Source organism: Phoenix dactylifera, chromosome 16 (assembly GCF_009389715.1).
Source record: "Phoenix dactylifera cultivar Barhee BC4 chromosome 16, palm_55x_up_171113_PBpolish2nd_filt_p, whole genome shotgun sequence".
NCBI lineage: Eukaryota > Viridiplantae > Streptophyta > Magnoliopsida > Arecales > Arecaceae > Phoenix > Phoenix dactylifera.
The window spans coordinates 11,095,267-11,122,414 of NC_052407.1; the positions used below are offsets into that span (position 1 = coordinate 11,095,267).

At 47.3% G+C, this 27,148-nt stretch overlaps 2 protein-coding genes across 8 annotated transcripts in view; one reads left to right on the forward strand and one right to left on the reverse strand.

Annotated features, from left to right (window-relative positions):
- Window positions 1–787: 787 nt before the first annotated feature.
- LOC103705705 (soluble inorganic pyrophosphatase 6, chloroplastic-like) lies at window positions 788–11,081 on the reverse strand. 3 transcript variants are annotated; one of them, XM_008789527.4, is made up of 5 exons: window positions 10,558–11,081; window positions 8,656–8,756; window positions 8,352–8,533; window positions 4,118–4,216; window positions 788–1,129 (listed from the first exon to the last, which is right to left on the reverse strand). In XM_008789527.4, exons 1-5 carry the CDS (start codon window positions 10,971–10,973, stop codon window positions 1,037–1,039), a joined length of 891 nt encoding a protein of 296 aa, XP_008787749.2. In that variant the 5' UTR covers window positions 10,974–11,081; the 3' UTR covers window positions 788–1,036. The 3 variants fall into 3 exon arrangements, with proteins under 3 accessions (XP_008787749.2, XP_038970435.1, XP_026659938.2); XM_039114507.1 differs by lacking the exon at window positions 788–1,129 and adding an exon at window positions 1,231–1,377; XM_026804137.2 differs by lacking the exons at window positions 788–1,129; window positions 4,118–4,216 and adding an exon at window positions 8,033–8,230.
- A 2,525-nt stretch (window positions 11,082–13,606) lies between these two features.
- Window positions 13,607–27,148, forward strand: part of LOC103705708 (kinesin-like protein KIN-8B) — a 33,190-nt gene continuing 19,648 nt past the window's right edge. For 4 of the 5 annotated variants that reach the window (XM_039114512.1, XM_039114514.1, XM_026804123.2 and 1 more), the window contains exon 1: window positions 13,607–13,794. The gene's annotated coding sequence lies outside the window, so the exon portion shown is untranslated. The remainder of the gene's footprint in view (window positions 13,795–27,148) is intronic. The other variant, XM_039114516.1, reaches the window with a different exon arrangement.

The window sequence follows — 27,148 nt, forward strand, 5'->3', positions numbered from 1 at the left end:
CCGATTGGTCATTGGGACAGGGGATGCTGATAATAATTCCTTGAAGCTTCGATTATGTGATGATAGGTGCATGCCATGGTAGCAACCATTCTTATTTGGCTAAAAAAAAGAAGAGATTTTTTTTTTTGGGACTCGTTTGGTTCGTGAGAAAATTTTTTCTGAGAGTGACTTATGTTTGGTTGAACTTCTATTTTTCTAAAAAAAATTATCAAATATATTATATATTTAATAAAGAAAAAGATCTTACTCATGAATTTTAATGGCTTAATAGTATTTTTGAGAGAGAAAAAAAAAGAAACCCTAATTTTCAACCGGTGGAAAAATGATTTTTTCATGTTTTTCATTAATTTTTCTTTTCTATGAAATATGAGAATCTTATTTCCACAAGCCCCATTCAGGCCAAAATAACGATCAGATCGGTCCAGCGGCACCAGCTTAAAGTTAGTAAAAGCAACGATGAATTCAAACTTGATAGTTAATACACTCAAGTTATTTAGTCCTGATGGCAAAGCAAGAAAGTTAAAGCTGATATTGGTGATGGATGTTGATCCAGCATGATTCAATACAAAGACTAAACTTTCCTTTGCTTTTTAGTTCAGAAAACAAAGACATAATAAATAAAGTCACCCATGCAAAATTCTATTGGCTGTACTTTATCCATACGGTCTGAAGGGCATCTATGATAATATTCTGCTCTGCTGGCAACAGAGACGTTCTTGAATTGATGATCCCATACCAAAAATTAGAATATTCTTGCTCAACATGACTCAAATGATTAGCAGCAAGATTAGAAAATAGGAATTGTAATATTACCATGGTCTTCAACTTCTGAAAAGTCATCAGACCAAGAAAAAGGTGATTGTGTAATCATACTTCCATAACTATTAGAACCAGACAATCCAATCACATCATAAACTTTTTTAAGTTTCAGAATCAAAATTAACACATGGATATGTCAAATGCTTAGCAAATTATGAGAAAATCTGACAGCCTTTTTTGCCAATTCCAGTGTTTATTGCCAATTTCAGAGGAGTACTCACAATAATGAAAGCTCTCCAGCAGGTACCGACCTTTTAACTAATTGAGCCCATGCCTCGTTCGTCTCCGTGATAACCTTCAGAGCATAATCCTATTCACCACAAGGAGTAAAACATAGAAATGAGTGGATAATGTATTGCTTCCAATTTTCTTAAAAAAAATAGCATCCAGATTTAAAAGGAATGCATTAAATTCAAAATGCATAGTTCATATCAGACGCTGGCAAGCACGGGACCAAGTCCAAGCACCAAGAAGCAAGCATGTACTGTTGATGAGACAACATAAATTCCAACTTGCTCGGCCATGTAATAAATAATAAAGATAATCATCTCCTTGTTCCTATTAGATGCATCAAAAGAGACACGTAGTTATTATAAGATGGTATTTGTATCCTATTCAGACAGGATACAAATAGTCAAATACCATCTGTACCAACAAACTTAGAAAAGCGGGTCAAGTAGAAAGCATAAAAAATACCAAACTAACAACATCATCCAAGCAGACCTAAATCTTGGGAATACCATTAAATACTTCCCAATGGTCCATCTCTAATTGCAAGCATTTCCCTGAAGGCTTCTGCACATCTGAAGATAATCTGCCCCTCCCCATTCCTGAAAATCACTAAGACCATATTGTCTCATGCTGATTTGCCCCAGGCCATTTCTGATGATTCCTGAAGAATCCAGTTTGGATTTCATTCTCCTGTGTATTCAGACAGCACACCATGATGAATGCCTAAATAGTCATAGGGTGGTCTTACTCCACTGCTAAACAAGCTCATATCAAGAATCTGTTAAACCAAGAATTCACTAGAAAGTGTACTTTTTTAGCCTCAAATATTGAAGCCTTCTCGACCATTTATATCATCTTAATACCGCCAATTCTCGAATACATAAGCAGTTCCATGAGACATGACTCCAATTTCCATGTCATAAATTTATCAGGGAAGGTAAAACTGCAAAGCAAAAAACTCTTGGACATGTGGAGCAGCGACTTACCAGGTGAAAGCTTGCATTCACCTTCAACTAACCCACATGGAACCTTTCATCAAAGGATAAACTGCTGGTGCCCAACAACAGGAAACTCTTAACACAGAAATTGATAGAAAGCAGCGATCGTATCTTAACATCAGATCGCAACATATCCACCAAGTCATTGTGAATAGGGTGAGAAATCTTCTAGTCCTCCTTAAAGCACAAATGGCAGTTTTTTTCCGTACCAATTATCAGCCAACAAAGATGGTCAGGGATAAGCAGTGAGGATCTAATTGTGAATCGATTAGAAATATGCAATCTCCCATTTGTGAGCTTCACAACAAGCTTAAAACAGGCATTCGAGGCTCCTTAACATAAACCAAAGGAAGTGTGCAATTTTTCGCTTCATGACATCTTTTATAGGTTTTTCAAATAACCTGGCAATTCTGAAAGTTCTTGAAGTGAACTTTGTCATTGATCAATCTAAAGCATTTCAAAATTTGAAGTTTTGAACCTTATTGACACTTATAAATGATCAGTCCTCTCAGAAAGACGACAAAGACATAGTTACACTCAGCCACATGCATGCAGGAGAATTTTGAGGAAAAAAACAGATTTACTGCACACTCAACCATCATATTCACATCCTGCTTCTCTTTGTAAAGTATCTAATGGAAATTAAGGATCAAATATCTCTACACAGGTTGGAAAGTCTCCTAAAACCCGAATCATATTTTATAAATGCACATAAAGAATCCTCTTCAGCAAAAGATGGTCTAGAAAATGCTGAACATAAATTTTCACGCCGACAACTTGTGCTGTCACTTGCACCTCCAGAACCATCAAACTGTATAAATGAACAGAAAATGCCATAAAGGGCACAGCTTATCAAATAAACTGTCATCAAGTTTCCATGTTACATTTAAGAGTTACATGGTGATGCCCTCTTTCACGATACACATAATTAACATCAAAGAACCTTGCTCTTCATATGAATACAGAAAAGTTGTGTGTCAAGGCAAGGTCAGAAATTTGGTAGCTGAGACACATGGACAAGTGAGGCCCAATAGAAGGGATTTCATGAACCAGTAGGTCATCTCGGCTTTGACCAATCACTAGCTGAGTCCTACCCAATTAAGTCAGAATCCATGTAAAGGTTCATACTATGCCGAATAGTCAGCTGTCAGTCCCCTTTTTTTCCTGGATCTTCAAAGCTAGCTTACACTTTTCTCTCCCAACAAGATGGACATACACCTGGTTTTCCATACCAGCCAGCTAATCACTTGATCTGGTAGACCAGAATGACTTCACAAATCTTGTAGAAAGGAAAGACTTGAGTCACTATTGTCCAAAACAACCATCGTTACCATCACTTAATATAGGTGAGATCCAAGAAAAAGTACCCAATCTCACAAGCAAATCTGAAGTTCATCACATAATAAACCATTTCCTGACAACTAACAACAGAACTCACACTCCGAATTCATTGGACATGATCTTTAAAATGATTCTTCAAAATATTTTCATGAACTAAAAGTCACTAGAATAGTTTAATGCATAAATGTAAGACTGGTCGAATATCTAGACAAATATGCTCATTGGTGATTTCGAAGTTTTGTGACATTGGGCAATGTGTTTTTTTTTTCTTTCTTTTTTTTGAAATTTTGATATGTTCATGCCTTTGAAATGAAATATGATCCACTGAGAATTCCCAGCTAAATGCTAGATTGTTACTATGTCAAGTTCTTCCACACCCTAAACTTGTCATGCAAGGTTCTCCCTTTTTTTCAAATTTTTCTCATAAGTTCATGATCAAATATCAAAGCTTCAAAGGGTGCATAACCATCTCCTCAACAGTAAACCTCACCATATGACTGTCCAATCAAATTTTCTCACACATTCATTGCTTTTGCAATCAATAAGAATTGCATAAAACTAGAAAGCATTGGAAACAATCAAAAATCAGGCACAAAAGCTGAATTATGTAAACGAGATTAACTAAGAGGTGGATCAATTTGGGAGGCAAGAAGAAGAAATGATGCCACTTATCCAAGTTAAATTCAGCATGGAACGCAAAGAAGTGAAGTCAAACATGCTATGTTTACCTTGTTGGCTGCTTTGTTTCCAAGTCCAAACTTATTGGCAGGCTTTCCATCTGGTATCTTGTAGTCTCTAAACCAGTCCCTTATAGCCATAAGAGTGCCCTGAAGCAACAGCAAACATCCAAAAGGAAGCAAAAAGTAATCAAATCACAAACTGCAATTCAAATTTTAGAATTCTTAGTGCCCTAAAGCAACAGAGAACATCCAAAAGTAAGCAAAGAGTAATCAAATCACAAACTATGATTCAAATTGAAGTATTCTTTGTTGGAAACATCCTCACAAGGTTTCCATATTTTAAAAGGCATGCAGTCCTCTTAATGGTGATGTTATACATGGCTGTCAGGCATTTCCTAGGTAAAACAAGAAATCAGAGCAAGATCATGTAGTACACAAGATATAATCACTGACAATTACCAGTTGTCATCTAGAGCTGAAAGCCATATATCCAGTACAGATTGTGCACATGTCACATGAACTATTATTTTCTATCCACTAAAACAAGAAAAACAAAGCCAGATAACCTCATGGAAAAATTGTGAAATCCAGAGAGTAAAGGTGCTTGTTGTATTAACTTTTGTTACATTTATGACAATGTCCTTATGGCTCCTCATCAGGAATTTGTATATCCAATAAAGCATGAAAGTTTAACTCGATATATACATATATAATTTCGGAAGAAAGTGCTCCTTTTAGTAATTATTTAAATATTGTTGTCAGTAAATGGGTAGGATATTGATCAAAGATGATTTCTAGACCCATTGTGGTCCGTTGTTAACTAGACATTGGACACAAGGGTCAAGTGTCCAAGTATCATGAAGTGTCCAACATGGCAAGCTCAGAAAATTAAGATAAAGGGACATGGCAGCTATTACATATATACACATATATGTATGTATCTACATATACATATGTGCATGTCTATATGTAAATATATGCGTGTGTACAGCGTAGAGGCATATGCAACATAGACATGTAGTGACACACAAACTAAACATATACTAGCTCTGTTTCTGAACCACTAAGGGCAAATTTGAAGTATCTTCTATAATAAAGCCAAATCCTCTTGCCTCTTTGGTGGATCGGGTCTACCATTTGATCTTTAACCCACTTTCCTAAAGACGTGCAGCTGTAGAACGTTTCATTCTAAACCCTAATGGACTGCTAGGGTTTCCACGACATGCCTCCCATGGTGGTGGAAGTGATGGACATAACTCTCTCTAGATCTGCTAGGGTTCTCTTCTCGAGAGGAGAGAAATATTACTGGAGACAAGAGAACAGGACTGCAGGACACGTGAGCGCTCAGTGGAGATACAGAAACAAGACTGCGGGAGACACTACTGGAGGCATGGCTTGAGGAAGACAGCTTGGAGACGAAGAAAAAAAGTTATGTCATGCCCACACTCCACTATTTTTTTATTTCTTTCTTTCATTTTTTATTTTACCTTCTTTCTCTGCACGACACAAGACTGATTTGGGCTTTCGGATAAGGCAATCTTTTTAATTTCGTTTGTTGGTAAGCCATAAGTTAAGGTAGATGTGAAAATTGGGAGCCTCAAGCAAACCATGAAGGGAGTTGTATCCACCACATCTGACACATGCAACACGCATGTCATATCATATCCACATGGGACACAACGAAAAATCTAAAAATCGTCTTGTCCAAGTAACACTTCTTTGGTCACTTTGTGTAGGTCTAGATAGGGTTTGTGAGCAAGATCCGCCACATTCAAGCTGATTTGCCATCAAAACTTTCAGAGGGTATAACTTACACATATTGTATCTATATGCACTATCTATTTTCTTAATTAGGTAACTTTTTGATATCTAAAATGTGGTGACTCACTGGTAGGCCCATCAAGCTCCGGATGACCCTATTTCAAGGCCTTTTAGGCCCATAGAATGCAATTGTCATGCTATATATTGTTGTTTTTGAAAATATTCAACCAAATTGTATCTTTTGACCTAGGAGGAATTAGGCCATGAGATAGAAGACAATCGATATAGAAGTTAAGATCAACACTTTAGCTCATGGTACGCCGTACCGGTTCGAACCAGACGGTATAGGGCATATTGTACTATATCGATTTGGTATTACTACCAGGTACGGGTGGTGTACCGACACTTAGTATGCCAAAAAAATTTTGTATCGTATCGTACTGACACTGTGCTAGTGTGGCACCCGTACGGAGTCCAGTATTGAGACGATGAACCTTGCTTTAGCTTTTTATGATTGTCCCTACTAGTGACATATTATTTTAGAAAAATTTTAACCTTCTTTAGCTAAATGAGAATCCAACCTAAATTTGGGGACAAAGGGTCTAAAACCCTACTTTCAAATTTCCATTATTTTCTTTGAGAGGTCCGCGTTGAGCACATTGAATGAATTGCTTCCTTCTCTCTTTGATCGGATCAGACACATTTGATACACAAGGTATAGTCACTTGCTATCCACTTACTATAATTGATTTCTATGTAATACTTACAAAACTAAAAAAGATCATATATCCTATAATAGATTGCACATTTTTGAGAAATTAAAGCCAAAGAACTTTAATTAATAGAAACTATGAATTCCAGAGTAAAAAATATTTGTTATGCTTATTGTTAGTAAATCAGTATATTTCTAAATCAAATAGATCATGGATCTTAACATATTTTACAATATTCACTTCATGTTTGCAGTTTAGTATGTTCGCCTCTTGGCAATCTTAGAATTTGGAAAGCAGAACAACGAACAAACCAGTGCAAAGCAACTAGTGTTCTGCATGTCCAGCATAATGCCCACAAGGCATTCTCTTCTAAGCTATTAGATGTAAAGTCAACTTAAATTCTGTGCAATGCATAAGAACTAAATAGAGTGCATGCCAACTATGAAGACAGCAAGTAGTTTGAAATATGCAATTCAGAATATCCCTGCCAGCATAGGTGCTAAAACTCCAGTAGTTGCACTCTGAAACAATGTCCAAATGGGATAATTAATAATCTCGACAACAAAACTTTGATTTTCACAATTTAACACAATTTTCCAAACTATAGTAAGAAATTATGTTTATTGCAAATAACAGCAGAAGATGGGGTAATAACTAGATTAAAATAAAATGAAAAAGAAATGCTCAAGAAAGGGGGCATGAGCTTTCACTGTATGAAAGCATATTATCATATCTAGACTCACCACATACACGAAGCATCAAAGTAATCATGCAGAAAAAGATACCGAGTTGACAATACTGATCACTAAACCATGTTTATGTTTGTGAAGCAGAAGGTTCATGTAGAACTTATTGAAAAGTTATGATACAAGTGATTGGTAGAATGAAACCCAAGTTTCCAGAAAGGAAGCCATGTAGGTTATAGCAACTTATATATTGACCAGTATGTCTCAATCTACTAGAACAAAGCGATTGGTAGCTCTACACTAAAAAAAAGGTTAGGCACCTTTGAGCAGCATTTTGATAAACTCATTTATGACTTAGAATATAAAAGCATTACAGAATTCACAGATAAAGTAAAACTCATTTTGAATATTTGTGGCACTTGCATATAAAACCACAGCCTTAACCAGCAAAGAATTTAAATGGTTAACCCAACTATTTCAGTGGAGTTTTTCTATCCTTCTTCGCCCAGGGTTATCAGTTCCATAACCTTCCTTTAGCTAACTAAGGCCTCTTCCTTCTCTTTCATGACCCTTCTACACTGTTTCTCTCCTTATGGGAGTTGCATCACATTTTTGCTGCATATGAGACACGCTATCCATTTTTTTTCCTCCACTAGTAGTACTTGTAAACATGCAGATTGAAATGTTTAATCCTCACGCACATCTAAAACATTTGAAATAAAAGTGTAAAATATAATCTGGGAAATTGGAATGTGGGCAAGCCAGTGGGCTGACTTGTGATTCAAGGGTGTATGATGAACACTTTCCTATTTATCAGCAGAGGTTTTATGACCATAACTACCAATAGAATGAATTTATCCAACTTCACAATTCAAATTTTGGCAGGCAAAAGATCTCCAAGGAAGAAAAAGAAAAAGATCCAAACCCGACCTGCTTACCATGGGATTTGAACTCCCACATCCTTAAAAGGACAATGATGCCTCAACTATGGAATCAAACAGCTGAAGAAAACATATGGCAGGGAATAAGCCATAAAAGATCTTATTTATGAAATGCAGAAAATTTATATATCCAGAAGAATCCAGAATTAACAAGAATGATGGTTGAAAGAGTTAGGCTTACCGGGAAGTGCTTTTCAACATCATTGACATCATTTACAAGAGAAGCTCTAGGATCATCCAATGAAATGGCAACTATTTTCCAGTCAAGCTCCCCTTCATCAATCATGGCCAAAGCTGCTAAGGGCTTTACTTTGAGAACATCACCAATCTTAGCCCGTCTTTCACCTATCTCGACAACATCAACTAGACAAGGAAGAATATCGCAATAAGAAGTTGCATGTTTTGCCACTACTTCATTACACAACACCTTAGTAATGATCAAGGTGTGCCAATTTCAAGCAAATAACAAGGGATGCTTAAAAAACCTGGATCATTATCGCCAAGTGCTCCTTCGACTTCTGAGTTGGCAAAAGATGGGTCTTCCCATGTTTGTGGAAGCAATCCATAATTCCAGTTAATGTTGTACCTGAGGTTGATGCATTAGAATGCAACAATCAATTACAGAAAATTACAAACTTATTCAAATATATTTTGTTACAGGTACATCTGATCCTTTCATAACATATCATGAGGTTTTTAGTTACAAGGTCTCTAAACAACATAAACATATAATAAGGTACCAAACAACATACAATCATAATGATACCAAAACTTTTGGTTGCATTTGTTCTAGAGATGACCAGAATCAATGATGAAAGCATTTTCAAATTTTCTAACTTCCACGGATACTTTATTAGGTAATCCTTTCTTTTTTGACCCTGCTTGGCCCCAAACAAATTTTATCCCCCATATTTATCAAAGCTCCTTAGACCATCAGGGCATATGCTCACACTATCTAATTTGGTTTCAATTACTTCTCCACTGTCAATTAAATCCCTAAGCTGAATCTATGCATCCATTTCTCAATTCAGCCTTCCCAGTTATTTACATCAGTATTCTCATCATGGTATGCCGTACTGGCTCGAACCAGACGGTATAGAACGTACCGTACCATACCAGTTTGGTATCAGTAACCGATACAGGTGGCGTACCGACACTAGGTACGCCAAAAAATTTTGTATTGTACCATACGGACACTATGCTAATGTAGCACCGATACGGGGTCCGGTACCGAGACGGCGAACCTTAATTCTCATCATAAAATAAATAGGTCATAAAGCATATGAGACATTTGAAATGTATAGGAAGTGAGAATGTACATAGAAAACAAAAATGCATGAGTATCACATCAGCTTTATCAAAATTTGATTTATGATATGATTATGTTATCTCATTAATGATGCCAGCAAGCATCAAGCATCCAAACTTTGGAGATGTTAATTGCATGACTGTATTAGGCATCAAATTCTAATAAATCAATAATGCTCCTTAAGATCATGTTTTTAAGGGCATGATCTTAGTTAAACCTCTTTGCTTCCTAGATTCTTATTTATGTTACCTTTCTGGACTGGATTTCATAGAAAAGTCCTTTTGGAAATAAAAATTGCCTATCCTCAAATTTAAAGCCCAAATAAGTAATGTTTTTCAGATCGTGCAGCATGGGGGTCATTTTTCTAAATGATATTAAGCCTTAAGCCCCTATATTATTTATATACTGACCTAAGTTCTCAGAGACAATTTTCTCAAGAAAACATTTGAAAGTTTATACTATTGATAAATCTTCAGCATACATACATAGTCATAGCATGCAAATTAAATGTATCAATATCTAGATGGATGTCAACTCAAATGATTAGACCTTTCACTAAATTGTTCTTCAAACAATTTCCATGAGTGAATAAACATTTGATTGTCACATTATATGTTTGAGAGTAGAAATCAACATGATTTCCACTTGTAAGAGTTAAGTTATTCAATTATTCACCAATTTGAAGGGATAACTTCAGAGAAGAGGTATCTTCTTATGCCCGGAATGAGTTCAACAAAACCTTCCACTCCTGTTTGCATCTAACTGGTCTCCACTTCAAAATTCTCTCTCACATCTCTCAAACGGCAATCATCTCATATAATCTCCAATTCTAAAGACTGTAGTAGACTGCGCCCAGGTAAAATCTTCAAGCAATCCAATCCTAACAAAACTATGACCGCTCTATGATATCAAGAAATCGCAACCCAATAAACATAAAGATAAAATCTTCCCATTTAAAAACTAAACTGCTGTAAATCCAAAGCAGATTTCCAGAAAGATCAGCCGTAAAAAGAAGTATGTTTAGCCGAAAGAACAGCAGAAGAGAAGGAAGAAGATATCGAAGTGGGAAGAATCTTACGGATAGTATCGCAGCTTCCCCTTCTTGATGTCCTGCTTTATTGGAGTGTGGGGCTCGTCGGTGGCCACCTCCATCTTGGCGCTGGTGTCCTTGGGGATCTCGACGATAACGTTGAAAACACCATCGCCCAATTGCAACGGGACGTCGTGCCAAGGCGAGATCTTTTTCCCGGAGCCATCGAGGAAGAAGACTCGGTAGTCGAGGGTCTCGGGCTGGCCTTCTTCCTGGATCTGTACGTCGTGCCTGTGGAGGGCGGCGGGGGCGAGGAAGTGCCGCCGGGACCGGAGGGAGGCAGCGGACCGCGGCTTGGGAAAGAACGCGCGGTGCGTCAGAGGAGAGGTCCGCCACCGGAATCCATAGAGGGCGCCGGCAGCGGCGGCGAATCTGCTGGCCGATGCGGTGGCCGCCGTTGCCATTGGAGTCCGGGAGCCTCGGAGTTTTTGGTAGAACGGGAGTCCCGGAGCTGGGGGAAGGAGGGGTACTGGGGATTTGGGTTGAGGCCAGGCCTCCCCACGGCCTCCTTACGGCACTCGGGGGATTGGGTAGCGGTTCAAGGGGGCCGACACCGCGTGGACTGCGGTCAGTCGACAGCAGTCCAACCGACTCCAACCCGGTTCAGCCCTGACATCTGTGGCTCGGGGATACATAGCAGACACTCTCGGGGCTGGTAGCGTATCTAACATTATTCTAACCGTATCGATTCTCAAATCCGATTCAGATTCAAATTTGGATACTATTTTTTTATCCAATTAGATCTCGGATAGTTAATTCAAAAATTTTTCGAAAACGAATATAAATGCGGATACATTTAATTTTTCTAGATTCGGATCCAAATTCCGATATCTATATAATAAGAGTAAGTGAAAAAAAGAAATTTAAGTTAAGTTAAAATAAAAAATCAATTATATAATTAATCAAAGCTAAACTAAAAGGAACCTAAATATCAGATGACCATCATTTTAGACAGTAATCCGAATATGGAATATCGGATTCGAATAAAATCCTTTGAATCACCCAGCATGCGTGAAAGACTTCAACCTCTCATTCATCTGTTTCGTCCCTCTTTTTTTTTCATCGTCTTCAAGCAACTAGAGTTTCGAAGGTTTCGTCTATTTTTTAGTTTCCACTCGGCGATTGCAATCGGCGACAATCTTGTGATGCCTTAGAGCGCCATAGATCCCATCTACTTCGGCGACGACCAACTTTGAGCGGTATATCTTTTATGAAATTATTAGTTTTTATTATTAATAAATACTTATTAAAATTAATTTTTTAATTAAATCTTTTCTTTGTGATCATGTCTTTATTTTTAGTTTTCATTCTTGAATTTTGCTCAAATTTGATTAATATAAAAAAAAATCTAATTTATATCCATATTCAGATAAGAAAATATGGATATGTTTAATATCATATTTTGTATCTGTATCCGTTTATGATAAATATGGATATACTTAACATCCAATTCGTATTCATATTCGTTTAGAACAAATATGAATATTAACTTTGGCATCTGTTTAATATCTGTAAACATATCCATATTTGTTGAAAAATATAGTTATAAATATGGATATATTAATATCTGATCCATATCCGATCCGTTTTCAGCCCTAGATGCTCTCTATCTAGGATACAAATTTGTAGACTCGCTCTCTAGTTGGTGGACAGTGAGGGTTATTATAGGGTGGCGGTTGGTATAGGGTAAAGACTCCAATATGTAGGTAGAGATAACAAGATCATTATATTTGGTTGCTGCTCAACCTAAATAATCTTAAATGGTAGTAATCCCAACCTACTTTTATGGTCACCGCTTAACCTAGTGATGTTAAACCCATCCTTAAAAATAGATTTCCAAGATCATCTAAGGTAGTGATGTTGGGCTAAAATTCAGAGATAAAAATACTCCATAGTCTAGCAAGAAAAATTATTTCCAAAAATGTCAATCCTTTGAAAATGGTTCTAGCTCGAAAAGGTTTGAGATCCTATAAAAAAAATTCTTCTAGTTAGGAAGGTTTTTTTTTGTACATAGTTGGCAAGATTTGATAATCCTTCGGAGTTACTTTAATAAGTATTGGTTAATTTTTGGGCGTATTGAATTGACATGGAATAACAAGTTTTGATAATTTAGTTTATGTTCATATATGTTTTTCCATGATTTTTTATGAAAATTATGTTTAATAGTTGCAAAATACATAGAATATATCCAAGGTATTTTGATATTATATTGTTAGTGATCTTAAAATAGCATACCAAACAAGTTAATCGTGGATACTTAGGAATCTTTAATTATCGGAATATAGCATACCATACATAGTAATCTTAGATCATTCAGGAACAAATTGCTCTAGAATGAGAATCATCACTAATCTTTCTTTTTCTTGCATCTCGACTACTAGAAGAATATTTAAATAATTGCTGTTATTTAAATCCTGGTCAATAAATGAAACCTTCTAAAAGTATTAAAAAGCTATTATTTTTATTTTTTAAAATTTTTGGTCTGGGAAAGGAGAGCAGGTCTCTCCAACTATTATCATTTTTTTTTATTTTTTGCTAAATGGTTGGTTCATACAGTTCTAGTACGAATATATCTAAAAAAATTAAATAATATCAAATCACGGAGTGATCTAGATAATTTTGTCTCTCCAATCTACAGGGTTTTTTTGGAGTGATCGATTACATACGAGATCATTCAATCCATGGCTTTATTAGCCTCTCTATAAACATACTTGGTCTGTAACGCCACACCGCCACTGATTATAATCCGAATGTTTTGAAACAAAGGATGGCACCTATCCACGCTGTTGGTGTCCTCTGGATCCAGTCAATTACTGTAGTCGAATTTTTTTTAAATACGACTATTTTAACCTGCATCCAATGAGTCAGCACATAACGTCACTTTCGCGATGCCCATCTCGCGATTCCATAAACAGACGGAAGGGATTATATGTAACGCCGGCAAAGAGAGACGTTATGCGCGCGAGATATAACGCATGGCAGGCTGGCATTAACGGATCTCCAGAGGACCCACCGCCTTCGCCTGTCTCTAAATATGCCTCTCGTACGTCTGTTATTTCTCTTTCTTCGGGCGGGACTGGGAGAGTGAGAAAGGGGGAGCGATGGGAGATGAAGGAAGGAAGGAAGACGGCCCTAACGGAGCGGTGGACGAGAGGTATAGCCGCCCTTGAGTCAAGATTGCGGTGCTCTACCACTGGTTCGCCGACTAGAACTACCTTTTTCTCGGTCTCTCCTCCCTCCCTCCCTCCATTCTTTCTTTTCCTTCTTTTTCTATGCGTTTCTTGGTCCTCCTAGGGTTTTGAGTCTTGGTCCTCCCAGGGTTTTCTTGGACTCTTGGAGGGTTCTAGCTTCTAGGGTCCTGATTCTTTATTCTTTTCTTTTATTTCTTGATTTGTTATCTTGATTCAACGGGTTTTTCTATGAAGAAAACAATCAGAAAGGGCAATTATGCAGGATTGGTGGCTTTATCCGAGTAGATGGTGGAGAAAGAGATGATCTTGATGCAGTCACGGTCAGCATTATGGTACCATAGATCAAGCGTCGTTCTTGCTCCTTGTTTGTTTTCCTTTGTTTTCCCTTTTAAATTTTCTTGTATTTTACGGGCTTGATTTAAATTAAGTGAACATTTGTCAAGAAAAGGCAAGCAAGCTTTTTATTTTTCTGCTGGGAAAAAGCAAGCTTTCCTTTCTAATTTTCATTCTGCATGTGGGAATATAATGCAACATTGGTAGCCAAATATGAGGAAAATCAGCACCACTCCCACATCAAATCATTCGATTTACCTTAATGGTACCTGTTGCTGGAAATTGGACCCGGGGGCAGTCTTCGGTCGAGAAGAGGGAGCGGCGATGAGTTCTCACGGCGGGGCGGCAGTCCGTCGGCGAAGCGGCGATCCGTCAGTTGGGGGCGTCCTCCGTCCGGGTACCTGCACACGAACCGGTGGCCGGGTTTTCCGGTGCCGGCCCTCCGACGCTCAAGTCAGGGAGGGGGCGAATAGTGTCGAAAGGGAGATAAATAATGTCTGTAGAGTATATCAATCTTCCAACCCCCTCCTGAGAGGCCAAGGCTCCCTTTTATAGGCGGGGGTTGGTTTACCTGCGATGTAACAGGGCGAGGCCGTAGTATGGCTCGGCATGTTGTTCAGGTCGGCGCATGGTCAGGCGAATCATTGCCCTGATGTCGGCGGTGAGGGCGTCGTATAACCCGAACTAGCACGCTGTCAGACGAATTATTGCATTGGTGTCGGAGGTATGGCCGAGATCGGAGACTTATCATAGTTGACTAGACTCTGCTGGGCTGATTTGCTGTGGAGAGCTGAGAGTCCGTAGATGACAGGAGCCATGCGCATTTATGGTGGAGTAAGCTGGAGATCCGCATTTATTGTGGAGTAAGCCGGAGATCCGCATTTATTGTGGAGTAAGCCGGAGGTCCGCATTTATTGTGGAGTAAGCCGGAGATCCGCATTTATTGTGGAGTAAGCCGGAGGTCCGCATTTATTGTGGAGTAAGCCGGAGGTCCGCATTTATTGTGGAGTAAGCCGGAGATCCGCATTTATTGTGGAGTAAGCCGGAGAGTTACAGCGACCATGCGCAATAAATGCCAGAGGGGCGTCAGGGTATGGTCCTCGGCCAGACCTCTGAGGCGCACGGCCGTAGTAGGTGGCTGACAAGAGTAGACCTCGAACATCGGGGTTTTTCTTAGGCCGGAGGTCTCGAGGTCGGGCGTTCCGAAGTCGGACGCCGACTTCGGCCGTCCGGGGTCGGAAGTTGTACGGCTTCTTAGGGGCATTTATGTCATTTGGGAAAAAATCTTATTCCCCCCAACACTACCCCCCGACTTCCGAGTTCGAGCGACTTGTGGGCTCGGACGTGGGAAGTAAAGTCTGTCACTGAGGTTGGGGGGCGAGTCTCGTCCGCCCCCTTGCGCTTCTCGGAGCTTTCATGGTGAAACCTGCGCCCTTTGGCGTCTCGAGGCTGCTTTATTCAGTGAGCTTATGATGAAGCTCGTATCATTACGCTTCTTGAAGCGGAGGTGGCGTCTCTTGAATCGCCAGGATCGCCTTACGGCGGATTAATGATGGGGGTCCTCGAGCTCGTCGAGGCGGTGCCTCAATCCCGTAATCGAGGCTTCTCGCTCATTAATGAGTGTGCCGTTACGGGGTTTAAAACGGACACGCGGCGTGACCCAAGGTCGGACGCTTCCGATTTCGTGTTACTGGATCACAATTCCGGAGAGGTGGAGGCCACATCGAGGCTCCACGTGTCCCAGATCTTATTAAATGAGGGGAGCGGGGCAGCGTCCGCTCGTTCCTCAAGACGATTTAATTTTGCAGACCCATGATGAGGCCCCGAGACCCGATGGGACAACGCTTCGATTTCGTATCCGATTTATTAATCCGGAGTGAATACGGTGCCTCGGCTTCCGAGGTCGACACGTGGCGCAACCCGATCAGGGGATGGGAACCGACCCCATCGATCTGGGCCGTCAGGGGGGTCTATATAAACCCCTCGAGGTTGCCCTAAAGGTCTTATTTGGCTGCTTCTTATTTTCGTTGCCCTTCTCCCTTGCTTCCTTTCTCAACCGAACCTTGCCGTCGGTGCCCGGAGCGATTTCCGGCGATGTCCAGTAGGTTTTCACCCTGTTTTCACTAGGGTTTTCTCTTTTCTTCTCCTCCCCAGCTCCCATTTTCCGCTTTTTTTTTTTTAACTTTTATTTCGTTCTTCTGTGGGAATGGGTTTGGGTCCTGAGGAAGTGGGATCGAGCCTATCGGGGGAGGAGTTGGAGCTGATCCGCTCCCGGTTCTTCTTCCAGCCCGGGTTTCGTCTTGAAACTGCGGGGCCGGAGGACAGGGTGACGCAGCCGCCCCCAGGTCGGATCGCGGTCTACCGCGAGACACTTTGGGCTGGCCTGCGTTTTTCCGCCCACGAGTTCGTGAGCCAGCTGCTGGCCGAGTACCAGCTCGTCCCGGCGCAGTTGGCTCCGAACTCGTGGAGGACCATAATCGGGTTCTTGTCCCTGTGCCTCGGGCACGGGATCCCGATCTCGGTAGGCCTCTTCCGCCGGTGTTTTCTGTTAAAGAAGAACCCGGCGGATGCAGGGTGGCTATACTTCGCCTTTCGGGGCGGTATGTCACTCTTCCAGGGTGCCCCTTCCTCGATTCATGAGTGGAAGGGGAAGTTTTTCTTCCTGGCGTCCGAGGTGCCTTGGGGGTTCGACCCGAGGTGGGGGAACCCTCGGTTGAAGACCCTCAATAAGCTCTCCGAGCCCTCGAGGAGGGAGCTGAGGACCCTGGACTCCGTGCGAGCCCTCGGGAGGGGCAACGACCTGACCGAGCTCCTGCGGGAGGACGCCCTGGCGAGCGTAGGTCTGAGCTCGGCGCGCCCCGAGGGTAAGGGTGGTTACACTATTTTATTTTTTCTTCGTTCTTTGCTTTTACTGTCACTGGTCTGACACTTAACGAAATTTTGATTTCAGATATTCCCCGCCTGCCGACCAACAACACATCACTTTTCTCTCGCCTGAGGAGGCGAGAGGCCGAGGCCGGGGGAGCTAGGCCCCAGCCCCGGAAGAGGGCGAGGTCGGACGGCGCCTCCAGTTCAGCCGGCACGAGTGGCCCCGAGGCGGGGGCCCCTGCAGCCGACCCGAGGCGGGAGCGGGTCGTTAGTGATGCGGGCCCGTCGGCCCCTCCTTGCCCTGCCCCCCTTGCCCAGCGGGGGGAGTCGTCCATGGCCCCGCAGCAGCCAGAACCCGGGCTTGCTCGAGGCCCCGAAGCGAGCGGCTCCGGGACCTCGTGCCCGGTCGTGCCGAGCTCTTCCCGGGCTTTCCGAGAAGAGTCGGTCGAACCGGACTCCCCTATTCCCGAGGGGAGCTCGGCCTTTCAGGATGCCGAGGTCGCGCGCTCCATGTTGCGGCGTGCGGTACTTCCAGCGGACCGGGCCGTGTTCCGGAATGTTTCGCTGGAGGAGGTCGTTGGCAGCGCTTACTGCAACACCGCCCGGGCAAGCTTCCTTCTTAATTTCCTTGAGTTACTAGCGTACTTGTGTGCTTTTCAACTCACAATACCCTCGTTTCTTTCTTTTCAGCATATTCTCGAGCTCGACACCTTGGCGTTCATCGCCCATGGGTGTCGGGAAGAAGTCCGACAGCTCGGCTGACAGCTGGAGCCGGCCAAGAAAAGAGTCGCCGAGCTGGAGGCGGCGTTGGCCGCGGCCGAGGCTCGGTGGGCGGCCACCGAGGCTGAGCGCCTCGCTATGGCGGAGGGGCTCGGGGAGGAGAAGGTCGCCCACGCCCTAACCAGGTCGGCCTTGCGCGGCACGGAGGCGCGCTTAGGGGAGGTCCAGGCCGAGGTCGCGGCCCTCAGGTATGAGGACGGGGTCTCCCGCCTCCGAATCGAGCAACTTGAGGCCCGGGAGAGGAGGGCACTCGAGCGAGCCGAACATGCCGTGGAGCTCTTCAAGGAGTCGCAAGAGTTCCGCGACATGTTGGAGGAGGAGACAGTGGACGGGTTCCTCCGAGGTTTCGAGAACTTCCGGGCTCAGATGCGCCGGTACTGCCCTCAGTACGACCTCTCGACGATCCGTCCGAGGGAGGACCTGGGCCTGGGTCCAACGTGGAAGCCCTCCCCGCCATTTTGACATCCGAGGCGGGGATATACGAAGAAGACCCCGCCGAGCCTTCGACGGGGGTGGCCGAGGCGGTTGGCACCATAGAGGTGGCTCCGGCGGCCGAGACGGACGCCGTCCCGGAGGCGGTACCCGAGGCCCCTGCCCCCGACCCCGAGCCTGTGCCGGCTGAAAACCTCGAGATCATCAACGTGCCGGACGACCCCCCGGACGTTGCTCCCGCCGCTTAGGACTTAGCGTATTTTTCCTTTCTTTTTCATTGTATCCGAGGTCGGCTCTTAAATGGTCGACCTCCAATTTTGTAATCGGCCTTCGGCCTTCTGTTAATGAAAAACACTTTCATCATTATGTGTTTGCCTTTCTTTTTTGTTGCGAACGAGGCTAGAGCCTTAGCTAACTGCCTCGACGACCTCTAACTTCACATCTTAGTTTTTGGGTTGCTTAACGAAGTTGTCCCCTTTTCCCGGGCTATGTCTTAGCCTTCTCGGGTTCCAGTCATTCCGACCAAAAGGAGCTCCGAGTCTTAGGTTTTTTAGAAAATTCCTCTAAGTCCCATAGCTCGGATCTAAGAATCGTGGAAGTCATCACGTTTAGCCTTTAGGGAAATCCCAAGGCCTCTAGGTCGGGCCTTAGCCCTTCAAGTAAGACCGGACTAGGTCTATGCCTGCCGCTATTCGGAGATTTTAGTCGGGTTTCCGAACTTAACTCCGAACCCCTCGTAGGGAGCGCGGGCTAATAAGTAAGTCATCGTCGAAGGTTTTCGTAGTTATCGTTCTCGGACTCTGCCGAGATCTCGGTGAGCAAGGCTGGGATTTCCAAAAATTGCCTTGGTATCCATGTTTGGCTGACACACTCGTGGTCGGGACCACTTTCTCAGCTAGATGTCGGAGTTTACGTAGAAGAGCCGAGTTGGGCCCTAATTTATGAAGCCTTCGTACAGATTGCGGAGATTTGACGAACGGAGCCTGCATAATGTAGTTAGGGGGTCGATCTTAAGCCGACCCATTGGAGAGGCCCGACTTTGGGGCGAGGTAAGACTCCAACGTTGGGATTCCGCCCAGCAATATGTAGATAAAATTTAACAAGGAGGGCGTCTAGTTGGATGTACCTCTTGCATTCTCCGAGTCACGCTTCGCATGGTTAGGTTGCCTCCTTTCCTCGTTGACCTCCGGAGTCATTTTGACTTAAAGGGGGGCTCGGGTTTCTCACGGACCCAACAGCGCCCACCGAGGTTGAGAGGATTTGGCGGGGCTTTATTGAATTGTAGCTCTCTGCGAGGTCGAGGGAGTTTCAGACCCCATGGTAGGACCTCGGGCGCCTCAACCTTGGTCGAGGGATCTTGCGTCAGGTCGGCGAGTCCGCGGACGCTTTGCTGACCTGTGGTGCCTCCCGTGGTCGAGGGAGTTTGGGACTCTACGGTCGACCCTCGGGGCATCCCGACCTTAGTCGGGGGATCGTTCGTCAGGTCGGCGGGTCTGGGCACGCTCTACCGACCTGCGACGCTTTCCGAGGTCGAGGGAGTCTGGTTCTCTACGGTCGACCCTCGGGGCATCCCGACCTTAGTCGGGGAATAGCTCGCTTCGGGGATCGGGGATCGTCGACCGCTCCCGGGGGTCCACTTCGTGGCGCCCCGGGTGGAGCCACCCTTTCCACCCCTTACGGCTTCTTCCCGAGGTCGAGGAAGTCTGGTTCTCTACGGTCGACCCTCGGGGCATCCCGACCTTAGTCGAGGGATCGTTCGTCAAGTCGGCGGGTCTGGGCACGCTCTACCGACCTGCGACGCTTCCCGAGGTCGAGGGAGTCTGGTTCTCTACGGTCGACCCTCGGGGCATCCCGACCTTAGTCGAGGGATCGCTCGCTTCGGGGATCGGAGATCGTCGACCGCTCCCGGGGGTCCACTTCGTGGCGCCCCGGGTGGAGCCACCCTTTCCACCCCTCACGGCGCCTTCCCGAGGTCGAGGGAGTCTGGTTCTCTACGGTCGACCCTCGGGGCATCCCGACCTTAGTCGAGGGATCGTTCGTCAAGTCGGCGGGTCTGGGCACGCTCTACCGACCTGCGACGCTTTCCGAGGTCGAGGGAGTCTGGTTCTCTACGGTCGACCCTCGGGGCATCCCGACCTTAGTCGAGGGATCGCTCGCTTCGGGGATCGGGGATCGTCGACCGCTCCCGGGGGTCCACTTCGTGGCGCCCCGGGTGGAGCCACCCTTTCCACCCCTCACGGCGCCTTCCCGAGGTCGAGGGAGTCTGGTTCTCTACGGTCGACCCTCGGGGCATCCCGACCTTAGTCGAGGGATCGTTCGTCAAGTCGGCGGGTCTGGGCACGCTCTACCGACCTGCGACGCTTCCCGAGGTCGAGGGAGTCTGGTTCTCTACGGTCGACCCTCGGGGCATCCCGACCTTAGTCGAGGGATCGCTCGCTTCGGGGATCGGGGATCGTCGACCGCTCCCGGGGGTCCACTTCGTGGCGCCCCGGGTGGAGCCACCCTTTTCACCCCTCAAGGCGCCTTCCCGAGGTCGAGGGAGTCTGGTTCTCTACGGTCGACCCTCGGGGCATCCCGACCTTAGTCGAGGGATCGTTCGTCAAGTCGGCGGGTCTGGGCACGCTCTACCGACCTGCGACGCTTCCCGAGGTCGAGGGAGTCTGGTTCTCTACGGTCGACCCTCGGGGCATCCCGACCTTAGTCGAGGGATCGCTCGCTTCGGGGATCGGGGATCGTCGACCGCTCCCGGGGGTCCACTTCGTGGCGCCCCGGGTGGAGCCACCCTTTCCACCCCTCACGGCGCCTTCCCGAGGTCGAGGGAGTCTAGTTCTCTACGGTCGACCCTCGGGGCATCCCGACCTTAGTCGAGGTAGGAGAACGAGCCGAGCTCGTCTGGTCAGAGAGGACCGTGCTCATAGGGGGAAGTTGATGGAGAACGAGCCGAGCTCGTCTGGTCAGAGAGGACCGTGCTCATAGATGGATGTTGATGGAGAACGAGCCGAGCTCGTCTGGTCAGAGAGGACCGTGCTCATAGATGGAAGTTGATGGAGAACGAGCCGAGCTCGTCTGGTCAGAGAGGACCGTACTCATATCTTGACGTCTCGAGCATCCCTATAGCCGGGGCATCCCGACGAACCGGGGCATTCTGACCTTAGTCGAGGGAATTTCGCGCCAAGTCGATATTTCGTCGTCCTGCGATTCTTCCCGAGGTCGAGGGAGTTTGGGACTCTACGGTCGAGCCTCGAGGCATCCCGATTTTGGCCGGGGAATCTGAGGATCACAGACGACCCAATATTAGAAGAGAATTACAGCCATCAAGATAAGAGAATTATTTGCGAAAAGGAAGCTGAGTCCATTGTCCTGATTGTCTTGAACCCCTAGGGGTTTTACTGGTAGTACATTCGTAGATTCTCGGAGTTCTAGCTTCGCGGGATCAGGGTCCCCTCTAGGGACTTTAATTTATACGCCCCTGGTCGTTGTACCCGGGCGATCTGATACGGCCCCTCCCAATTTGGGGCGAGCTTTCCTTGCTCAGTCGGTTGAGAAGCCTCGGCTCTCCTGAGGACGAGGTCCCCCACTTTGAAGAGCTTGGGCTTGACTCTAGAGTTGTAGTATTGGGCCGTTCGCTGTTGGTATCTCGCCATGCGGACCCGGGCAACCTCTCTTGTCTCTTCGACGAGGTCCAAGTTGCTCCTGAGCTGGGAAGAATTGGTGTCGGGGTCGTAATGCTCCACCCTTGAAGAAGGCAGGCCGATCTCCAACGGGATGACGGCCTCGGTGCCGTATGCTAGGTTGAAGGGGGTCTCTCCCGTGGGCAGTCGGAACGTGGTCCGGTATGCCCAAAGGACATTGTACAAGTCCTCGACCCACTGTCCTTTGGACCGATCAAGCCTAGCCTTGAGCCCCTGCAAAATAGTGCGGTTAGTTACCTCAGTTTGCCCGTTTGTCTGGGGGTGAGCGACTGAGGTGAAACGGTGATCAATGCCGAGCTCAGAGCAAAATTCCCTGAAACGAACATTGTCAAATTGTCGACCATTGTCAGATATAAGGATACGGGATAGTCCGAATCTGCAGATTATGGACTTCCACACGAAGTCTCGCATCTTTTGCTCGGTGATCCGGGCGACGGGTTCGGCCTCGACCCATTTGGTGAAGTAGTCAATGGAGACGACCAGGAACTTTCTCTGTCCGGTGGCCAGGGGAAAGGGCCCTAGGATGTCGATCCCCCATTGGGCAAACGGCCAGGGGGCGATGATGGAGGTCAGCAGAGCTGAGGGTCAACGCTGGACATTGGCGTTTCGTTGGCACCGATCGCACTTCCGGACGAAATCCGTTGCATCCTTCTGGAGTGTGGGCCAATAATATCCTTGTCGCAGGACTTTATGGGCTAGTGCCCGACCCCCCAGGTGATTTCCGCAGATCCCTTCATGGACCTCTCGGAGGGCATAGTCCGCCTCGGAGGGGCGGAGGCATCTGAGAAGGGGAGAAGTAAATGATCGTCGATAGAGTTTATTCTCGTACAAGACATACCGGGGAGCCTGGCGCTTGATTCGGCGAGCCTCCATCTCATCGTGAGGTAGGGTTCCGTCTTGAAGGTAGCAGACGAGCCCATCGATCCAGCTCGGCTCGGAGTCGATGCACATGGTGGGCTCGGGTTCCTCCGTGCTGGGGATCTGAAGATACTCGAGCGCTGTTCCCTTGGGAAGCTCGCTCATGCGGGAGGTTGCCAATTTGGATAGCTGGTCTGCCCTGAGGTTTTCCGCTCTGGGGATGTATTGAATATTGAAAGAATTCAGGGCAGATATGAGTTCCCGCACCTTTTGGAGATACTTTTGCATGGATGGCTCTTTAGCTCCAAAATCTCCTTGGACCTGGTTCACCACCAGCTGGGAGTCACTGAAGGCCGTCAGGTCTTCCACTCTTAGTTCTTTCGCCAGCTTGAGCCCGGCGATGAGAGCCTCATACTCGGCCTCATTGTTCGAGGCCGGGAATTCGAGGCGCAAAGCTTGCTCGGCCACCACTCCGTCTGGACTGGTGAGGATAAGTCCGGCCCCGCTACCCTCCGAGGTCGAAGACCCGTCCGAGTGCAGGACCCATGGCTGCCTCGGGGCCTCTCCTACGGATTCGGGTGGCCTCTCGGGGTTGTCCGGAAGGGTGCACTCCACGATGAAGTCGGCGAGTATCTGAGCTTTGATAGCCGGCCTGGGCCGATATTCGAGGTCGAATTCCCCGAGCTCGACCGCCCATTTGGCGATCCTCCCCGCACGATCCGACCTCTGCAGTATTTGCTTCATAGGCTGGTCAGTTAATATGGCTATCGTGTGGGCTTGGAAGTAAGGCCTGAGTCTCCGAGCCGAGATGATGAGAGCGAAGATGGTCTTCTCAAGTTTAGAATATCGGGTCTCAGCATCCCTGAGAACCCGGCTGGTGTAATAGACCGGCTTTTGGAGCTTGTCCTCTTCCCGGACGAGAACTGAGCTCACTGCAGTTGGGGAGACGGTCAAGTTTAGAATATCGGGTCTCAGCATCCCTGAGAACCCGGCTGGTGTAATAGACCGGCTTTTGGAGCTTGTCCTCTTCCCGGACGAGAACTGAGCTCACTGCAGTTGGGGAGACGGCCAAGTATAAGTAAAGAATCTCGCCTTTCTGGGGCTTGGTGAGCAGCGGGGGAGAGGCCAGAAGGCTCCGAAGCTCCTCAAAGGCCTGCTGGCATTCTTCCGTCCACCGGAAGTCTTTCGGCCGTTTGAGGCTCTTGAAGAAGGGGAGGCATCGCTCGGCTGACCGAGAGACGAACCTTCCCAGGGCAGCAACCCGCCCCGCGAGCCGTTGCACCTCCTTGACAGTCTTTGGAGGCGACATCTCTTGCAGTGCCCGGATTTTCTCCGGGTTGGCTTCAATTCCGCGCTGGGTCACTATGAAACCCAGGAACTTGCCCGAGGTGACCCCGAACGCGCACTTCGCCGGGTTGAGTTTCATTTGATATCTTCTGAGCTTGGCGAATGTCTCGTTGAGATCGGCTATGTGGTGTTCCGCCGCCCGGCTCTTTACCAACATGTCGTCCACATAGACCTCCATATTCCGGCCGATCTGGTCTTTAAAAATTTGGCTGACCAGTCTCTGATAGGTGGCCCCAGCGTTCTTCAGGCCAAAGGGCATCACCTTGTAGCAGTAGGTGCCCTTGTCGGTGATGAAGGCCGTCTTCTCCTCGTCTTCTGGCGCCATTCGGATTTGATTGTACCCTGAAAAGGCGTCCATAAAAGTTAGCAGCTGGTGTCCTGAAGTGGAGTCGACGAGCTGGTCGATGCTCGGGAGGGGGAAGCTGTCTTTCGGGCAGGCCTTGTTCAGGTCGGTATAGTCCACGCACATACGCCACTTCCCGTTGGCCTTCTTTACGAGGACTACATTGGCGAGCCAGTCCGGGTAGGAGACCTCCCGGATGAAGCCGGCCCCGAGGAGTTTGTCCACCTCCTCAGCTGTAGCTCGTTGTCGTTCCGGGGCGGAGCCTCTTTTCTTCTGCTTTACAGGCCTGCTGGTCGGTCTCACCTGGAGTTGGTGGACCATGACCTCAGGGTCAACTCCTGGCACGTCCGCGGGCGACCAGGCGAAGACGTCAGCGTTGTCCCGCAGGAAGCTGACGAGGCAATCCCTCTCGCGGGCGCCGAGGCCGGAGCCGACCTGCACAGTTAGCTCGGAAAAATTTTCTTGTAGTGGGATTTGAATAAGGAGCTCACCGGGCTCTACTTGCTTCTTCCAGAGGGTGTCCCTCGCATCGAGGGTTTCTATGGGCAGCGAAGGGCCCATCGGGTGGTCCGGCGCCTCGGCTGGTTGTTTTACTGTGTGGGCCGCCATGTAGCATTGCTTGGCGACCAGCTGGTCTCCGCGGACCTCGCCTACTCCTTGGTCGGTGGGGAACCGCATGAGCAAATGGCGAGTTGAAACCACGGCTCGAAGGGCATTTAGCCCTGGGCGCCCAAGGATGGCGTTGTAGACCGAGGGCAGACGGACCACCAGGAGGTCCATCCTCACTGTGCTCTCCCGGGGGGCGAGGCCGACTGTGACAAGGAAGCTAGCCTCACCTTCAACCGGGACTGCATCTCCGGTGAACCCAACCAACGGGGCACTGACTCTCCGGAGATGCCCTTCTGTCAATCCCATTTTTTGGTAGGCATGATAATACAAAATGTTGGCTGAGCTTCCATTGTCAACTAGGACACGCTTTACATCAAACCTATTTACAATCATAGAGATGACCACAGCGTCATCATGGGGGGTTTCGACCCCTTCTAAGTCCTCGTCCGAGAACGAGATGACTTCACCAATACGTGGGCGCTTCGGGGGTGCTCCCAGGGCGGCCGTTCCTGCCGAGGCCCGCCCGATCATGTTGATGGTGCCGGCGATGGGCCTGTTGTCGCCCGGATTTTCGGTTGGTGCGACATTCTCTGCCGGCCTCCTTTCCTCAGGTCGGTTCCTCACGAACCGGTTGAGTACCCTCCGTCAGATGAACGCTTCTATCTCATCCCGGAGTTGGTAGCAGTCCTCCGTGTCGTGCCCACGATCTCGGTGGAAGCGGCAATACTTTCTGGGATTCCGGGGGAATCCCGTGTCTCGCATAGGAGGCGGGGGTCGGAAGAAGTCCGACCTTCGATTTCCATCAGGATTTCGGCCCGGGGAGCGTTGACGGGTGTGTAGTTCTCGTACTTTCCCGGGTACGTCCGAGGCCGTGGTGGGGACCTCGGCCGAGGAGGGGTCCTTTGCTGAGATCGCCTCTGCTGTCGGGGCGGACTTCTCAGTCTGGGGAGGTTCTTCTCTCGGCGGGGGGATCGGCTCCTTTGTCGGCCGCGCTCCTCGCGGCGTTTCTTCTGCTTCTTGGAGGCGGGCTCAATTGCCCCCCGCCTAGATGCAACTGCCTCCTCGGCCTTGGCATACTTCCGGGCTCGGGCCAACATTTCAGTGAAGTCGGTCGGAAAGCTCTTCTCGATGGAGAAGAGGAATCGGTAGGAGCGAACCCCAGTCTTCAGAGCCGACATAGCTATCGACTGGTCTAGCTCGCGAACCTCCCATGTGGCGGCGGTGAAGCGGTCCAGGTACTCCTTGAGGGACTCCCCCTCTTTCTGTTTGATGTCGAGGAGGGAGTCCGACGTCCGTCGCTGGCGCCGGCTGGCAGCGAAGTTGGTGGCGAACTGCCTGCCGAGCTGCTCAAAAGAGGACACCGTATTCGGCTTCAGTCCAGAAAACCAAAGCCGAGCGGTCCCTCAGAGGGTCGCTGGGAAGGCCTTGCAGAGTATGGCCTCCGAGGACCCTTGTAGGGCCATGAGGGCCCAATAGCTCTCCAGGTGGTCGAGAGGGTCGGTCGTCCCGTTGTAGGGTTCCACCTGAGGCATTTTGAACCTCGCGGGAACCGGCTCATCCTCGATCTGGCGGGAGAAGGGGGACTTGGTGGTGAACTCAAAGTCTCCCTCTTGTCTTGCCTTCTTGCTGTGGAGCGCCGCAATCTGACGCTCCAGATGCTCAACTTTCCGGTCGAGCTCCCCCACCCGTGGGATTGTCGTCGTGGTTTGCGCCGGCTCACGGTGATCTGGGGCTGACTCTGCCTCAGAAAGTTGGGGTCTCCGATCGAAACCTTCTCCCGGTAACTCCCTCCGGGGAGAAGCTCGTTCTCCGTTGTTGGCTCTAGAAGAGCCATGCAAGTTTTGGCTTGGGAAAACCGGGCCGTTGGGGAGACACTCCGGCGGGGCCTGAGCCCGTGGGGGGAGCGTAGGTAAGGCTTCCTCGCGCCGCAAACTCTGAACGGCGGCGGCCAGGGCCTGGACTTGCTGCACCAAGGCGTCGAACTGTTCCGGCTGGACCAGAGGAACTGGGTCAGCCGGAGTTGGAGAATTCTGGACAGAGTGTCCAGGGCTTTGCGGGGGACGCCGGGAGATGTCAGAGGCTCCCTTACTTCTCAACTTCATGACTGCTACTCGGGCCCTTCCTCT

Excerpts from the sequence above, each read along its gene's own strand:
- LOC103705705 (XM_039114507.1), bottom strand. The coding sequence starts at position 10,973 with ATGGCAACGGCGGCCACCGCATCGGCCAGCAGATTCGCCGCCGCTGCC. Across the intron at positions 4,217-8,351 it reads ATGTTGAAAAGCACTTCCCG|GGCACTCTTATGGCTATAAG; the intron begins GTAAGCCTAACT and ends CTGTTGCTTCAG. Across the intron at positions 1,378-4,117 it reads GAAACAAAGCAGCCAACAAG|GAACAAGGAGATGATTATCT; the intron begins GTAAACATAGCA and ends TGCATCTAATAG.